The sequence below is a fragment of the Epinephelus moara genome, chromosome 14, assembly GCF_006386435.1.
Source record: "Epinephelus moara isolate mb chromosome 14, YSFRI_EMoa_1.0, whole genome shotgun sequence".
Classification (NCBI taxonomy): domain Eukaryota; kingdom Metazoa; phylum Chordata; class Actinopteri; order Perciformes; family Serranidae; genus Epinephelus; species Epinephelus moara.
This window is the reverse complement of record NC_065519.1, coordinates 28,668,738-28,685,166: the sequence shown is the minus strand read 5'-3', so window position 1 is coordinate 28,685,166 and position 16,429 is coordinate 28,668,738. Positions and strand designations below refer to the sequence as shown.

The 16,429-nt window shown below is 42.6% G+C and overlaps 1 protein-coding gene across 10 annotated transcripts in view; it reads left to right on the top strand.

Moving 5' to 3' along the window:
- Positions 1-16,429, top strand: part of LOC126401262 (alcohol dehydrogenase 1) — a 125,302-nt gene that overhangs the window by 98,711 nt on the left and 10,162 nt on the right. For 3 of the 10 annotated variants that reach the window (XR_007571053.1, XM_050062414.1, XM_050062421.1), the window contains exons 2-3: positions 7-134; positions 1,960-2,061. The exons of the other annotated variants lie outside the window; for them this stretch is intronic. Coding sequence is in view for 2 of the 3 variants with exons in the window: in XM_050062414.1 (XP_049918371.1) it covers positions 117-134; positions 1,960-2,061 (120 nt within the window). In the remaining variant the exon portion in view is untranslated. The remainder of the gene's footprint in view (positions 1-6; positions 135-1,959; positions 2,062-16,429) is intronic. 10 annotated transcript variants of the gene reach the window in all.

The following is a 16,429-nucleotide window of genomic DNA, read 5'->3' as shown; positions in this document are numbered from 1 at the left end:
TGATAGATGGAGTTTCAAGGTACAAGTCCAAGGTCTCTCCTCCCCACTCCTGTCCTGCGGCTACTGTCCTCTCTTGACTCCTCTCTCGCTTGGTTACTCTTGTCTTTGCAGCAACAATGGCAACAGCTGGTAAAGTGAGTATTATCCAACATGTGGCTACTCATGATGTGATGTATTTGTTTTTTGTGCAGTGTGCATGAATATTGTCTATCTCATGACACACCTGTGTATTTATACACACACACTAAAAATTAGGATGGTTTTGAGATTCTTCTGTGCTCATGTGTGCACTTCACATTTGTGTATATGAGGCTGGTTAATTAACTGGAGAGTGAATAATTGAAAAAACAATGTACCTGACGTGAGGGTTTAAGTGCTTTCCTGTGCAGTGTTTTAATGTGTATCTGGTTATAGATATGCAGTTACAGTAAGTATTTCTCCTAAACAATGGTAAGTATCTTAATTTCACTGCAATAGAACCTGTAATTGGTAAGTAATAGTTAAGCCATAGGATAGCTTTACCTTAACATATCATGTCTTTCTGTCTCTTACATTCTATCTGTCTCTCTGTCCTCCCTGCTTGTGAAATATGTCATTATCTGTTATCACTTGGCACACAGTTTGAAACTATACAGTCAGTTTTGTGTAACTATTGTTGTTGACCTTAGTGTAGATGACTATTGCATGATCGTTTGCAAGAGAAAGACAGAACAAAGGAAAAGTAATTCACACATGGTGGTTAAAACTGGTTCTTTACCGTGTAAACCCAAAATGGATGTTGTTTTTTTAATACAAGAAATACTGACTATGGTAGTTTTTAAATTTGTTCTGTTAATTACACTATAATAATAATAATAATAATAATAATAATAACAATGTAATAATGATATGATGGGGCACTACCAAGCATTTACACTCGGCCAGCAGCAACCCTGGCTAAGGCAATTCCAAGATTTAATTGCCACTTAATAAGAACTATCATTGCTTTGTTAAATTTTTGGTATGTTTGTTTGAATTGCTATTGCCATTCCCTGTGTCAGCGTGGGTTTTCTCCAGGTATTTCGGCTTCCTCCCACAGTCCAAAGACATGCAGGTTAACTGACTCTGACTCTAAAGTGTCCGTAGGGATGTATGTGAGTGTGAATGGTTGGAAGTGGAATAATAATAGTGGAATAATTTATATTTCCATGGGAAATGAATGAGATCAAGACAAACCACATGATTTATCAGATCAGAGACAACTGATTTACTCAGTGGTTTACTTGCTAACCTTTTATTCATAATATTCATAATAAAACTCTACACCTACATAATGAAACTCGTGTTAGTCAAATAAACTTGTGTGGACTTAAAACTGTTGCTTTTTTTATTTTCAAAGATATTTTTTTGGGGCATTTTGCCTTTAATGGACAGGACAGGTAAGCGTGAAGTGGGGAGAGAGAGGGGGGGGATGACATGCAGCAAAGGGCCACAGGATAGATTTGAACCCGGGCCGCTGCGGCAACAGCCTTTTACATGGGGCGCCTGCTTTACCCACTAAGCCACCGATGCCCCATACTGTTGCTTTTTTAATGTTTGTTTTTATGAGGAGCCGCTGTATCAGACACTGAAACTACTTGCTGTTAACATGAAATGAAAAAAAATATGGAGGATATGACACCCATTTGTTTGCTTGATATGATACTGTTTTGTGCGGCAGTCAGTTGATTTGACATTGAAATGGGCCTCTAGATGAGTGTTGGCGCTGAATTACAGCACAGACACTGCAACATTATAGTCTTATTGCTAATGTAGCATGTTGCTTTTCCAGTAAATGTGAAACACTGACAATATGTTGCTTTATCTGTCTCTAGCTTCACTCAGAGCAGTGGATTAAGTGTTCAGAGTTCTACAAATTGTCGTGGCACTGTTATCCAGTAGAATTTGTTGGGTAATTTCATGTGGTGTCACCGCCTGTAGGTCATCAAGTGTAAGGCAGCAGTGGCCTGGGAGTCCAACAAGCCTTTGGTGATGGAAGAGGTTGAGGTAGCTCCGCCCCAGGACAATGAGATCCGCATCAAGGTGAGAGGTGTCCACTATCACAACACATACATTTACACACACAGTGTGTTACTGCTTGAGGTGTACAGAGTAGTGTTGCACGGTATACTGGTACCAACGGTAGACTGCGGTACTAAAACACCACGGTACATATGATACCATAGTGTTGGAGTACCGTAGTACTACAGCACCTCATGGTACCACTACTGTGGGATAAGTTCAAAGTCCAATCACAAGAGGGTGACTGTGGGATAAGTTCAAAGTCCAATCACAAGAGGGTGAGTGTCCATGCACCGTCCAATAACGGCGTGCGCTGGCCACCTGGCACTCAACATGCTGCTGCAGTGGTTTGTTTTCCAGTGACATTTCAGGTATTAGCTGAACTACTGAGTATCTTTAAGCAGAGAAAGTTATTATTTATGTCTTGTTACTTGTAGGCTAGATTTGTTTATATATGATACAGTGATTTGTTTTCCACAGAGCTCTACGGTGCGAGCATTGTACTCGCATTTGCGACTAAAAATAGTTTTGCGCAAGCAAAAGAAATCATTCAGGAGCACACTGTGCGAGTACAAATTTCAACCAGCAGCAGAAACAAAAGCGAACCCTGCCGGTTGTGGAGGCTCCGCTGTATTCCTATAAATAAGGCGGCCATAGTGCTCTGCGGCGCAAGATAACGGCTTACCGGCGACAGTGAAGTCCGGCTCCAGGTCCAATATTTTCCTCTTTGTTGGTGTCATGACTGCCCAGTAGTACCTGAACAGCCGAGCCGTGGTCGCACACAGGTATGTGGCGTGTCAGAGGAGAAACGAGCCGTTCACATTTCTCTCTTTGTGGCAGGTAATGGTCCACAACCCTCACCGCACTTAAGGGACTGTTCTTTACTTGTCAGGGGAGGAGGGTGGCTGGTTGATTTTTATTTTATTTATTTATTTTATTTTGATCCCCCCTATGTTAATCACTTATTGATGCTGTTTTTGAAGTATGAATAAGTCAATAAGTAATTTATTCCTTTGAAATATCAGTGATGTATTATAGAAAAGTGATTTATCTTTATATAAATGACAAAAGGCACATCTGCTTAATTTTTGCTGTGGTATCGTGATACTACTCAGAACCGTGATACTTTCACTGGTATCGTACCGTGGGTCCCAATTTTGGTACCGTGACAACACTAGTACAGAGAGGACATTCAGATAGAAGACTCAAGACTGTAACTCACATTAAACATACAGTTGTTAAAACTATAAAAATGACCATTGGTTATATTTGCTGAAACTGTCACTACACAGAAGCAAAGGAGACAGATAGTCTGCAAAAAAGAAAAAAATCAAGTTCCTGCTTCCACTTCTTGTGCTTTTAATGGCATTTGCAAGAATCTACCACAGCTCACAGAAAACAACCAATCAGAGCTGAGGAGTCTCTAACGCAGCTGTCAATTACTGCTCATGAACTGTCGTCAAACTGTTAGACTAGGCAACGCTCAGTCTGACTCACCATATGTCGTCTATGGGTATAAACCTGCCATTGGACAGCTATGTATTCTGGCATTCTCCTTTCTTTCTGCTTTCTGCGAGTTACCATTTTCAAAATCCCTCTCACTATAGAAAACAACAACAGCCTCCATGCTAATAGCTTACATGCTGAAAATACGAAGTTCTGAAGTTTGGATCGTGCAAGATCGTCTTGCAGGTCTCTCATGCCCAGTGTTGCTCTGTTTTCCGACCAGACCAGTCAGAGTTGATTTGCAACATTTCGAAATGCCTCCAGTCTAGTGTTGTTTTTGGTCTGTTTTAATTTTAGTTTTAGTCTAGTCTTTGTGTCAAACTGTCATTTTAGTTTTTATTAGTTTTAGTCACGTTCATACTCTTTTTTGTCTAGTCAAGTTTCAGTCAACTAAAAGTCTGAGCATTTTAGTCTTATTTTAGTCAGAAAAATCCATGACTATTTTCGTCTAGTTTTAGTCAATGAAAATTGTATTTTAGTCTCTTTTTAGTAATGCAATTCTATTATACCCAGTCAATATAGTATATTTGTTTATTTATTTGTTTATTTGTTTATTTGGATCCCCATTAGTTGATGCCAAGGCAGCAACTACTCTTCCTGGGGTCCATATACAAAAATGTCCAAACTACAAAATTAAAAACATGCAATACAATACAACAAAAAACTACACAAGATCACATCACCATCCCCACCCCACCCCCATACATATACACATTTATATACATATAATTTATATAGATACACACACACACACACACACACACACACATGCCTACACATAAGCATTAAAACCATTAATAGCCAGTTATACAATATTCACTCGAAGCAACCCATTTTTTAAGACATTTTTTGAACCTTACTTTGACAGGGATTTTTTTTAGTGAATCGGGTAGTGAGTTCCACTGAGTGGAGGCTCTGTAAAAAACAGTTTTCTGGATTGCACTGGTTTTGGGTGTTGGAACTACTACGTGACGTTGTGTTGCTTGTCTTGTGGTATAAGTGTGTCTGTCATTGATATACAAAATCTTAGCATGAAAGAAGGATCCACAGAAGGATTTATATGATCTTTGCATAACAATTTTGGACCCAGTTTTCAGCAGTTTAGTTTTCCTTTCTATCATGACTATATTGTGATCACTAAAACCTACAGGAAAAGATACTGCCCTGTATAAGTACCTAGTATAGTATAACCAAACCAAAATTTTCTTTTCTAAATTAGCTCCTAGTTAGAGCTAAATATATATCTATTTATACAACAGTTAGTTCCAACCGAGTAATCTGATTGGACGAGAGGCATTCCGTGAGTGCTGATATAGAGTATAACATCACTGGGACAGTAAAATCACTCCGCTCACAGGTGTTATAAGTAAGGGATAATGTATAATGAGCCGGTGAATACTGGGAAAATAACTCCCGACAGGGGATTAGAACCCCGACGTGCACCCTGCCCTGCCAGCAACGGCTGAATCTCCTTGTCAGGGCAGCGTCCCTAGCAACGCTGGGCTACATAGCAACGGTCATTACACAGTAATATCAGACCTCTGAATGCCATGACTGACCAATCAGAATACAGCATTTAATAGAGCCGTGTAATAAATATAAATACAGTCGTTAATTAACCAACTCTGTCACACTCGCTACATTGACACAAACTGACACTAGTGTTACACCAAGAAGATGGATATTTTACCCAAAATTACATTTGAATTAAATTATGAGTGGTCGTCAGGAGAGGACGAGGAAAAGGAAAACCAGGACTCTTCTGTGCAGACCTCCAGGTGTGTTTGTGTAACATCAGCCGACCTCGACAAACTGGAGAGGAGCAAAAATGAAGCGAACACGGTCAGGAATTATCAATGATCACCTGATGAGGTACTGATGAGGATGAGGCAGAGTGGAAGCTGAATCCGGCCGTGCCAACATCCAGGTTTGCCAACGTTTCATCAGCCGAACTGGACGAAGTTACACAGTTGCAGATCAATGTAAATACAAAGTAGCTTGTGAGTTCCTGGTGTGTGTTCCGCGTTGCCTGGCAACAGACTGGGGGAACTGTTTTCTTTTCGCGGAGCTACATAACATACTTAGATAATTTATTTCATTACCTTTTGTTAACATTTCCTTACTCAGCATTGTTGTTTAAGCTGTTGTTGAACTGCTGTATAAAAGCAATATCACATGAGAGCGAGTGATGTTGTATTGTATATCGTCACGGCTGTAATCTGTCTGCGCAGTGCGACGCACAGCCTATAGGAAACAGAAATACTGCAAAATAATAATAATAACGTGACTAAACATTATAACGTTATTTCGTCTCGTCTCGTTTTGGTCAACGAAAATGAAGAGACATTTTAGCAGAGGTTTTATTTTGTAAACCACATTTAGTCTTGTTTTTTTTCGTCAACAATATTGCATTATATATTTAATTATAGTTATCGTCACATGACCACCATTTACGTTGCGTCTCGTCTCGTTTTCGTCACGTGATAAAGGTTTGTTGACGACGATATTTAGCCATACTTTTCGTTGACGAAAGCAACACTACTCCAGTCAAGGGATATCTGAATTCGATACTTTTTGCACTGATCCCAGACTGTCCCAACTCCCCATCACATCAGCAAATTTTCCTTTGCCGCAGCCTCTGGAGCCACTCTCCTCCCATGAGTTTGCTTGGTTAGCAGGAGCTAACACACCAGCAGGGCTAACACCAAACACTGAGCCAGTAAACGTTCTTAACAAACTCACACTGATGGTGAAAAGGCTCGCTAGCTGTGTGATGTTATAAGTTAGCCCTGTCATTGTGTCCCCCCCCCCACCCCACGGCACTATTTGGCAAGGGTACCATCATCTTAGCACTGCCCAGGACAATTGTGATTGGTTTAGAGAAACACCAACAAGCTAGAGCATTTTTCCCTACAGCAGAATGATAATATGGAGATCCCAGACCTATCTCTAGTACTGACACATTACTGTGGAGATAAGTCTGGCTACACAAGACTAGGCAGCACTGATCAAATATAAATTAAGATTCTGTAACTTCATTGCCTATTTCTTGCCTCAAATGTTTTCAGAAACATATTTTAGTGTACTGTTTAGCTGTTTAGCTGCTCCAGTCAGTGGGTGGTGCTGAGTTTTTGGCTAAACCGTTTCCAACATCCAAACAGTCACAGTAAAGATAGCCTTGACAAGTTAACAAGAATAACTTTAAATTCCAATTATGCTGTGTTTGTGTTTATCTATATATCAACTGTTTATTTTTTTTTAATGGAGGATATTAAGAGACAATAGAAGCAGTCCTGCCAGGTATTGGCACAAACAGAGCAGGAGCGGAAGAGTCACAGGTGAGGCCCAGGCTTATAAGTTACAAGTAAATGTAGATATTACTATACTAGTATATAAACAAGTGGTGACTAGCATCATCAGTGTGTAGATCTATGTAATTCTATCTAAATACATCTATGTATTTCCACATATAGTTAGTTGATAGAGTGGCTAATTGTAGCCTTTACTGTTGTGTTTATCAAAGGAAACTGCTCCAGACGGAGAAGACAGCAACAGAGAGTAGCAGTAGCTATGTTTCCATCCAAAAGTGATTGGAATCATTGGGAAATGCGCATTAAAAGATATACAAATCCAGTGTGCTTCCATTAAATGTATGGACTTTGGTGAAAACTACGAACTCGCGCGAGTTTTCCGCAGAACCAGAAACAAAACAAGTCTTGCATTCTTCTTCTTCTACGTTTTCTGGCGGTTGGCAACCAGCCTGTAAATGCATTACCGCCTTCCCGACCCGGAGTGTGGATATCACCATGGAGAGAGGTGCGCTACGTCAGACTTAATTCGAACATAACTGTTTCCATCCCCCGTTTTGCGAATCAACATTTTTTCGAATCAACCAAAAACCGGCTAAAGCGAGCGTATTTTAGTTTGTGCAAATCAGGGGATTTTAATTCGAATTTTGGTGTTTCCATCATAACTTTCCGATGCGATACTTCTAGATGTGCATCTAAACAGGCTGATGGAAACATGGCTAGTGAGAGTGACATCAGTGAACAGTGTCAGCCACTCTATCAACTACTGTAACTACATGTGGAAATACATAGATGTATTTAGAATTACATAGATGTAGATCTACACACTGATGATGCTAGTCACCACTTGTTTATATACTAGTATAGTAATATCTACATTTACTTGTAACTTATAAGCCTGGGCCTCACCTGTGACTCTTCCTCTCCTGCTCTGTTTGTGCCAATACCTGGCAGGACTGCTTCTGAGACTGTTGACTGATAAGAGCTCGTTGGGAGCTCCACGTACAAACAATTGTTTGGTAACGATTGTTTCTTAGTGTCAGGACCCTGATTACAACCTGATATTTAGACATATCAGCACACATCAGCTTAGCGTAGTTTATCAGTTTAGTATAGTTAGGGACCTCGGCTATACTACGTCGGCAATGTCGAGAATCATCTACAGCAGAAACATGCTACTAAACATCAGGGCAGAGAGCCACACTCACCGCTGGAGGTGTCCGAAACCCATCTCCATGTTCCCGGAGCTGCGGCGAAGGAGAAGGGGAAAGAGAGCCGGCGTACTGGTCCGGCTGAGGCGGCGTGCACACCGTGCTCCGCTCCCTAGCATGTTGCTGGCTAATGTGCAGTCTTTAGAAAATAAACTGCACGACCTACGAGCGCGGACATACTTCCAGCCTGACATTAAGAACTGCAATGTGATCTGTCTCACAGAGACATGGTTGACAGCTGGAGTACCGGATCGTGCCATTGAAGTCACGGGCTTCTCCGTCCACCGGGCAGAGCGCGACACGGGTCGCTCTGGGAAGAAGACGGGAGGAGGCGTCTGTCTCCTGGTTAACCGAGCCTGGTGCTACCAGGGGAACATCGTGACAGTCGGAACAGCCAGCACCCGTGACATTGAGTACATCATGTTGCAGTGTCGTCCCGGATGGCTTCCAAGGGAGTTTACTTCAGTGACCATTGCCGCTGTTTACATCCCACCGCATGCCGACACAGACGTTGCTTTGGAGGAACTCCACGGCGCGATCACCCGGCAGGAGACACGACAGCCGGACACGGCGCTGGTCGTCGCGGGAGACTTTAACCGGGCGAACCTGAAAAAGCTTTTGCCTAAACTCCAATAGCATATCCAGTTCGGAACCCGTGGAGTAAACACGCTGGACCACTGCTACACCCCCTTCCGCAATGGTTACAGAGCCCTCCCCCGTCCCCCTTTTGGCAAATCCGATCACTGTTCAATCCTGCTCGTCCCCGCCTACAGGCAGAGGCTGAAACGGGAAGCCCCCGTCTATAGGACGGTGCATCGCTGGACGGACCAATCAGAAGCCATCCTCCAGGATTGTTTTGACAACACTGACTGGGATACGTTCAAGGCTGCAGGAAATCTGAATGACTACACTGACACTGTCACTAGCTACATCAGTAAGTGTACAGAGGAGGTTGTCCCCATGAGAAAAGTGAAAACCATGCCTAACCAGAAACCATGGCTGAATGCTGAAGTACGGTCAGCTCTCCATACCCGGCTTGTGGCCTAAAAATCTGGTTCTCAAGAGGAGTATAAAAAGGCAAAATACGCTCTCATGGCAACCATCAGACGGGCAAAGAGGGAGTACGGTCAGAAAACGGAGTCCAAGCTCGTTACTACCAACCCGAGACATCTATGGTGTGGACTCCGGGCTATAACTGACTATAAGGGAAATTCCATCCATACCCCACAAATAACACCCACCCTCCCGGATGAACTTAACATGTTCTATGCCAGGTTTGACTCCTCTGTCACGCCCACCAGCACAACTGGCCCCTCCCTCCCTACCACCCATGCGGGAGAGCAGACCCCCCCTCAACCCCCCTCCGACGCAGAGCAGGACCGTCCTTTCACCATCACCGAGGCTGACGTCCGCCGCTCCTTCCGCCGGATCAACCCACGTAAGGCAGCTGGTCCGGATGGCATACCTGGACGGGTCCTGAAAGCCTGCGCCCACCAGCTGGCGGGGGTGTTCACGGGTATATTCAATGAGTCACTCTCCCTCAGAACTGTTCCAACTTGTTTTAAGTCCAGCACTATCATTCCCATCCCCAAACAGCAGAAGGTGACCAGTCTCAATGACTGGCGCCCCATAGCCCTAACCCCTATAGCCAGTAAGTGCTTTGAGGGACTGGTGAAAGCACAAATATGTTCCTTGCTCCCCCCCACCCTGGACCCCTTGCAGTTTGCTTATCGCACCAATAGAAGCACAGAGGACGCCATAAACCACGTCCTCTACATTGCACTCTCCCACCTGGAGGGCCGAAACACTTATGTGAGGATGCTATTTGTTGATTACAGCAGCGCGTTCAACACTATAGTTCCACCTAGGCTCGTCGGGAAGCTCCGGGACCTGGGCCTGCCCACAGCCCTGTGTGACCTGATCCTGGACTTCCTGACGGGCCGCCCCCAGGTGGTGAGAGTGGGCAACTGCACGTCCTCCTCACTGAGCCTGAGTACCGGAGCACCACAGGGCTGTGTCCTCAGTCCGCTCCTGTACTCTCTCTACACCCATGACTGTGTGGCCTCTCATCCATCCACCACCATCGTGAAATTCGCGGATGACACGGTGGTGGTGGGGCTGATCACCGGGGATGACGAGACGGCATACAGAGAGGCAGTGGTCAACCTGGGGAAGCGCTGTGAGGAGGACCGCCTCCTGACGAACGTCTCCAAGACTAAGGAGGTCATCATCGATTTCAGGCGGGGAAGGGACCCACATCTTCCTCTCACCATCAAAGGAGAAGCGGTGGAGAGGGTGGAGTCCTTTAAGTACCTAGGCGTACACATCCATGAGAAGCTGAAGTGGGAAGTCCACACAACTGCGGTGGTTGCCAAGGCACAACAACGCCTACATGGACTAAGGCGGCTTAAGAAGTTTGGCCTGAGTCCCCACACCACCAGGGCCTTCTACCGAGGAACAATCGAGAGCCTGCTGACAAGCAGTCTCACCAGCTGGTATGGGAACTGCACCGCAAAAGACCGCAAGGCCCTCAGTAGGGTGGTGAGCTCAGCCGTGCGGATCACTGGGTGCACACTACCCAGCTTGGAGGAGCTGTACAATCAGCGGTGCCTCAGGAAGTCCCAGAGGATTATCAAGGACCCCACTCATCCCCACAACTACTTATACAAGGTACTACCCTCAGGGAGGAGATATGAACATATCAAGACCAAGACTGACAGAAGGAAAAATAGTTTTTTTCCTCAGGCCATGAGACTGCTCAACAAATGAACTCTTCGACATCATGACTGTATATTGCCTTGAGTTTTTAACTGTTTTAATTAGTTTTTTAACATACCTGCTTTTATCCCTTATTATTTTTATCCTAGTATCATTATTATGTATTGTGTTTTTAAACCACGGAGCAAAGACCCAACATAAGTTTTTCACAGTGTATGTACTTGTACATTATCTTGTGACAATAAAGCATCTTGATCTTGAAAAATAACACATTGATGCATGCCATGTGACCAGTGAAACATACCTATTCAAAATTCCCATTTCAAACAGACGGTGATGAACCAACCAGTACATCATCAGATCAACATTTGTCACAATACTAAATCTAACTACTAACTACTATCACCAAGTCATTATTATTCTAGCTCACCTGTGTCCCTGTCCCTGCCTCTCCACCTTCCTCTCCTCTGCCTGCGCTGGTGCCTGGCACCACTGCTTCTGTCACATGCACATGGATCCGTGTCATATGAGCAGTGAGACATTTGCCTATTCAAAGCTCTCAATTCAAACACACATCAACATTGACGAATCATTGTTATACAATAAATCATCAGCCTAACATTTGTCACAATAAAGTACTATATCTAGCCTAACTAACACATCACCAAGTCATTGTAACTCACCTGTGACCCTGTCCCTGCCTCTCCACTTTCCTCTCCTCTGCCTGCACTAGTGCCTGGCACTGCTTCTGTCACCTGCATGTTGATACATGGCATATTAACAGTGAGGAAAAACGTGTAGCCAGGCAATAGCTTAGTTAAGTAGGCTATTATTATCAGCCTATGATTATTGTTGACTCTGGCAATTGTGAAAACATTTTCTTTAAAGTCGACTTACTCTTCTGAAATAGCTCCTTAAGTGCACCTTTCTTCTTTTGGCTGCCACCTGGATTAAACATACACACAGGCTATACTAGTTAGCTACTAGGCTTCCTAGGCTATTTCCATAACAACAAAACGGAGGAAACTTTGTAGCCCGAGTCCAACTCTGTTCTTATAACGACAATAGCAGTTAGCTAGCTAGATTATGCAGGGAAAGAGGGATCCCATGACGTCCACCACTTGACGTTGGATCAAGTGGGCTACTGATGGCTGGAAGGCTACATCGAGCAGATAAACTAGCTAGCACTAGCTAAACTGGCGGCTAATTAATGACGAGCATAATTAAAACATTCTGAGTATATCTGAGGTGTTGATAGGATTATACTAATATATAGAGATAGGATAAGTAGTTGTTTTGATGAATAACTTTAGTATATTGATGTAATGAGCAAAGATTGATAACTTACGCTAACTACTGTAGCAGCTCAGCTCTGCCTGCCTCTGACGAAAAGTGCGCGCTGCACAGAGCTGGAGCTCCAGCTCCCAGGAAAGTGGAGGACATCTCAGCCAATGAAAATCTAGTTTTTCATTCAAGGGCGGGGCTTTACACTAGACTTGCTTGGATTGGATGGGGAATCCTGTCTCAAGCATTTTAGCAGTAAATGAGGCGCAACTGGAGGTTAACCATTTGTGTACCAAATTATTGGTGGGGACATTTCAGCACTCAATCAATATCCTTTATTTAACCAGGTAAAAAACTCATTGAGATTTAAAACCTCTTTTCCAAGAGTGACCTGGCCACTCGCTGGGTATTGATGTGGACACGACTCCACCGTCTCCACTAAAAGTTGCCATGTAAACACAGCACTCCTAGATGTTATCCTCCGATACCCCGAACGTGTTTTGTGGATTAAAAAACTACACTGGACTTCTTGTCGGCGTGAGGGTCAGTAAGTACTGTCTGTATTTTCATTCTAAAGTGGCCATTTCCTAATGCTGAGGACGGCTATGAGCTGAAATGCGTCCGTTCGACTGCTGCTGTGCAGTCCACTATATTAAAAAGTATTATATTTATTAGTGAGTGCTGTTGGGTTTTTCTGCTTTGCTGTAATATTTTGGACCGGCACCCAATTACACTTTGAGACTTTTGAGTGAGCACGCCTGAAGACTTAGCTCCATACACAACAGTACTAACCAGCCGGCAGTGACCTCCCCAAGACGTCGCCGCCATCTTGGCAAGCCGACGTTGTGACAGCGTCTTTTAGACGTCATGGTCCGACGTAGAAATGACGTTTCCATCGGGTGCAGAATGAAAGTTTTTACAACGTCTTTTTTGGTCTTTTTTTAGTTTTGACAGCTACAGGACGTCTGTACAAGGTTAAAATATGGTCCAAAAATGGTTGGTGTGGATGTCCTCTCGACGTCTTATATGGACCAAATTTGAACGTAATTTTTATGTACAAAAATATTTAAAATATTGGCCAAATCATGGTCCATTTACAACCTTGTTTTCCAATGAAAATATTCAGTACAGCATTCAAAATACACTTCAATTGTTGTCTTCCATTGTGAGAACATACAAATACCATTATCTTGGGTGTATTGTAATGTGTATATTTAATGCGTTGTGTATGTCCCCCTTGTCGTATTTCATTCAAAATACACTTTATTGTTGTCTCTCACAAATTCAAATCTCTCACAAATCACAAATTCAACTTATTTTGTCTGTGTTTAATGTTGTGTTTTGTTTGTTTAATGTTATCTTGTGTATGTTTAATATGTTTTTCTGGATGGAGCATGCTTATGGTGTTCCCCAGCATGTTTGTGGACAGCATCCTCAGTCCCCTCATTAAATGTTTTCAGTACAGCCCCTGAAAAAGTTGGATGACAAAATATGTTATCTCACTGTATGATACTTAATTTCAACACTAGGCGGTGCTGCTGTCAAAGCAGCTTCTCCATACTGACAAAAAATAATAAAATAAAAATTAATAAAATTGATAAAATTAGTTTTCACCCATTTAGAAATTAGACATTTAAAATCTGATTACACAAGTGTGGTTACCATCCCCTTAAAGTCCACAGTGTACTCTCAATTCAGTATTTACAACTTCCAAATCTAGGAAAAACACTTATATTTTTTAAAAACTACAATTCCCTGGGACCGCACCATGCAGTCCCAACATAGTTGTAGTTCTTCTGATTTGCAAAGTACGGTTCTAAATAGGGTTGTAAAAGATATATCTGGCCAGTATATCTAATATCTAGTAAAGCCGAACTAGTTATTACACTGCATCTAGATGAACTATGTTAAGAAAAAGTAAAGATGTCGGCTAATTTTCAATATTTTAGCTAATACGCTGAAACAGCATTTTTGGGACAGTAGGTTTGTTTGCGGCTTGTTGTAAAATAGGGTCATAAAAGTAATAGTAAAGCCGAACTAGTTATTATACTGCATCTAGAAACATGCTGCCACCGAATGCGGTGTTAAGAGGTCGTGGTCATTTCACATATTTCTGTGAGATCAGGTTGAAAATGGCACAAAGAATGCAAACTGTCTGATAGTAACTTTGACGCTAACGTTAGCAAGCTAGCTAGCTAGCTAGCTAGCTAGTAACGTTAGCTACAAGTAGAACTGCATGGATGGGCAGAAGCATAATGTTACGTTAATGCTGGTTCATGACCGAAAAAAAAAAGAACCATAATTTAATTTGGTCCAGACCTAGACGTAAACGGTAGTAACTGGACCGAAAAAAACTTTAATAATTAAAATAGTGAACTGTAGCCGTGCAATAACGTTAGCTAATAACGGTCATTGAAATTGGCCCTGACTAAAAGCAAAGCTGGAGATATTCTCAGACGACAATCATGAACACAGTAAAAGTACACAGGAAAAGTAGATGTTAAAAAGATTTGTATTGCTAACATGAAATAAAAGGTAATGTGCTAAATATAGCTACTTACTGATCAATTCAACCTCTCTGTCTGTGTCTGCGAGTGCGACTCCGACCAACTGCAGGCAGCTAAAAATAAACTATAACGGCTACGTAAATTCAATTTGGCGGGTTCACGCTTGCGCAGAACACCCAGCAGGTAGCAACCGTTGCTGCTGTGCTAATACCGCATGCACACAGGCACGCACGCACACACACACACACACACACACACAAACACATTACAAATGTATTGGGAGTCCACGTGTTAAGGTTTGATTACAGAGGCTGTTTTAAAATTTCATGTGGTGAGCAGAAAAAAATCGACTACAGCGTTCAAATATTGAATGTCACATCAACATTCAGATGAAGTTGTAGTACGACGTTCAGATGCACAACCTATTACGGAGGTCATGTAGACGTACAGATATGGTCCTGGACTGACTGACGCGAAATGGACCTGATCTGGCGGTCCAATTGACGTCAGATGTTTGGCGCACAGTAGCCACAGGAATGAGTCATCTATGATCTATGGGAATAACGCCATTATAAATAAACAGCGTTACTAATGGCGCTACTTTTTTCAGTAATGAGTAATCAAAAAAGTTACTGTCTCCCCCGTTGTAACGCCGTTACCTTTACTCACAATGAAATGTGCCGTTACTCGGCTTTACTTGAGTTCATTGAAGCGGCTTTCACCCGAGCAAGCTCCCTCTCAGCGGAGCTCTAAAGTTTTTTTTTTCTTTGGTGAGGGCACATGAGGGGGAAGGGAGGGAGAGACAACCGCATAAGTGATGATGGCTTAGGGAGAATAAAATTTCATCATAAACCAATCAGAGGCAGAGTAGGGCAGGTATTCACAAGTACACAAGCAGGGTTGCCAGGTCCGCTTATTAGCTGCAACTTTGGACTTTGGCTTATTTGGGCTTGCTCTCTAAACGTCGCCTTTCTCTCTATATATATCCATCTAATAAGTTATTTAAATACATGTTGGTATGACTCCGACTGCAGGATGTTTCCACAGCTCCGCTCCCTCCGCCCCTCTCCTTCTCCGCATACACACAGGTGACGGTCAGTCAATGAGACTTTTCACATTTAAATTGCTCAATTAATGGAGGTTCTTTAACTGGTGTAGATAAGTGTACAATGTTTTATAATAATGATGTATTCTTTTAAGTGTCAATTTCATTCATTTAACATATTCAATGTTGAGTTTCATTACATACAGTTCAATTAAGAGGGGTGTGTCCAAGCTTGTTTTGACATATTTGAGTATTTTATAACAAAGTAACGCAAAAGTCACTTTTCCAGGTAATTAGTTACTTTTATAGTGCAGTAACTCAGTTACTAACTCAGTTACTTTTTGGGGAAAGTAACGAGTAACTGTAACTAATTACTTTTTTAAAGTAATGTTCCCAACACTGCATGACCCACACCTAAACCATGTTGACACCTGCCAGTAGCTAGTGTTTAACAGGACACTGACACAAACACAGTCCTTGAAGCCTGACAAGATTTTTGTGTGATCTTGTGATCCTGCAGTTCTCACATGATCTTGTCATATAGCGGGGATCCACCTACTGTGCAAGGTGAATTCATAAGGTCCGTTTAGAGATGTCCATCCATTCATTTTCTAATTGCTTATCCCATGGACCGCAGAACGCATCTGAACAAGGGGGGGGGCCATAATTTCAAGTCACACGGAGGGGGTGGGGGGGCATATGCATTGAAACAGACAATATTACTGATGTATTAAATAACGTTGCGGAGCACTTTTTTTATTCCGACGCCACACAGTCACATCTACAGTACACGCATGAACACGAACACAT